We start from the raw sequence: 1,278 nt of genomic DNA on the forward strand, positions 1-1,278 counted from the left end.
ATGGAAGCACATAAAAAAGGGGCAATTAATTAAAAACACACTTCAGGCAACGCAAAAAATGCAGGAATTCCAAAGCAAAGTCCGGAGTTTCACGCTATCCTGTCCGCTATCGGCGCCCTTGTTTGTTTCTGCGCGCCTGCCTCTGGGATGGCCCTCTTGTCGGGACATCGCGAAAGGCTGGGTCACTGGAAGCGAGTGTCAAAAGCAAACCCTACATCAATATTTCAAGATTGGCTCGCCCTGATAACAGACCCTGAGCGACGCGCCCAAGGGCCGGCCCTGATTCACTGGAATTGTTGGCGTGATTCGGTGGCAGCGGCACGCCGCAAGCGTGACGGAGTCGGTTACACGGCACCGAAGGTCCTTACGGTCGGCGACGGCACACCGTCTTCAAGTGGTGGCCGGCTCCCTCTCTTCACTTGCTTCCTGGTAGTTCCGGTGGAGTTCAACGAACCAAACCCGCACCGTAGGCAAATGCGGAGCTTAAGCTTTGCGTCGTTGGCATGATTTTGCAAATCGGAGTAGTTACGTCGGACGAGCCACGTCGAAAGGGCCGTTCATGCGTCTAATGGGAGTTCTATCGTGCCGGGTAACTGAGTTAAGCGGAATTAATTGGCCGATTGTCTGAATCGATTAATCATCGTTCGATTTGGCCCAACGACAGGGCGGGACAAAAATGGATAACTAACCGAAGCAAATGGGGTCATAAGCGTTGCTTTTCTTGTTCTTCTTCGTAGCGACCATGCCGACGGATGGCTACTCGGTGCTGGTGACGTTCCCGACGGGCGATTTCGACGGCGACACACCGTTCACGTTGAACCCGTTCCAGATGGTGTTTAAGCAGAAGATTATAGTCGTCACGGTGGGCTACCGGATGGGTATCTTCGGGTTCTTCACCAGCCTGGACGGTGAGGCGCCTGGGAACTTTGGTCTGATGGACCAGTCGGCGGCGCTGCTGTGGATCAAGCGCAACATTCGGCTGTTCAACGGGAACGAGGAATCGGTAACGATCATGGGCCACGGTACGGGCGCCATTTGCGTGGGGCTACACCTGACGTCGGGCGAGTGGACGGAGGACATGTTCCACAAGGCGATTCTGATGTCCGGCAGCGTGCTGCTGGAATCGAGCGTCCGACCCGCCAAGCAATATGCATCCGCCTTGGACGAGCTGGCGACCGCCTTCGGGTGTTTCCGTCGGCCGACCACAAAGCTGATGGATTGCTTGCGGCGGGTGGACGCCCAGATCCTGGCCGAGAACTCGCCCCCCATCGACTGGGG

The 1,278-nt window shown here is 56.3% G+C and overlaps 1 protein-coding gene across 1 annotated transcript; it reads left to right on the plus strand.

The window, feature by feature from the left end:
• Positions 1 to 742: 742 nt before the first annotated feature.
• Positions 743 to 1,273, plus strand: LOC128276458 (carboxylesterase 5A-like; the record flags this gene model as incomplete). Its single annotated transcript, XM_053014918.1, has 1 exon — positions 743 to 1,273. A coding segment is annotated over exon 1 (531 nt), but the record flags the coding sequence as incomplete, so codon positions are not given.
• Positions 1,274 to 1,278: the final 5 nt, after the last annotated feature.

Source organism: Anopheles cruzii, unplaced genomic scaffold, assembly GCF_943734635.1.
Source record: "Anopheles cruzii unplaced genomic scaffold, idAnoCruzAS_RS32_06 scaffold01251_ctg1, whole genome shotgun sequence".
Taxonomy (NCBI): domain Eukaryota; kingdom Metazoa; phylum Arthropoda; class Insecta; order Diptera; family Culicidae; genus Anopheles; species Anopheles cruzii.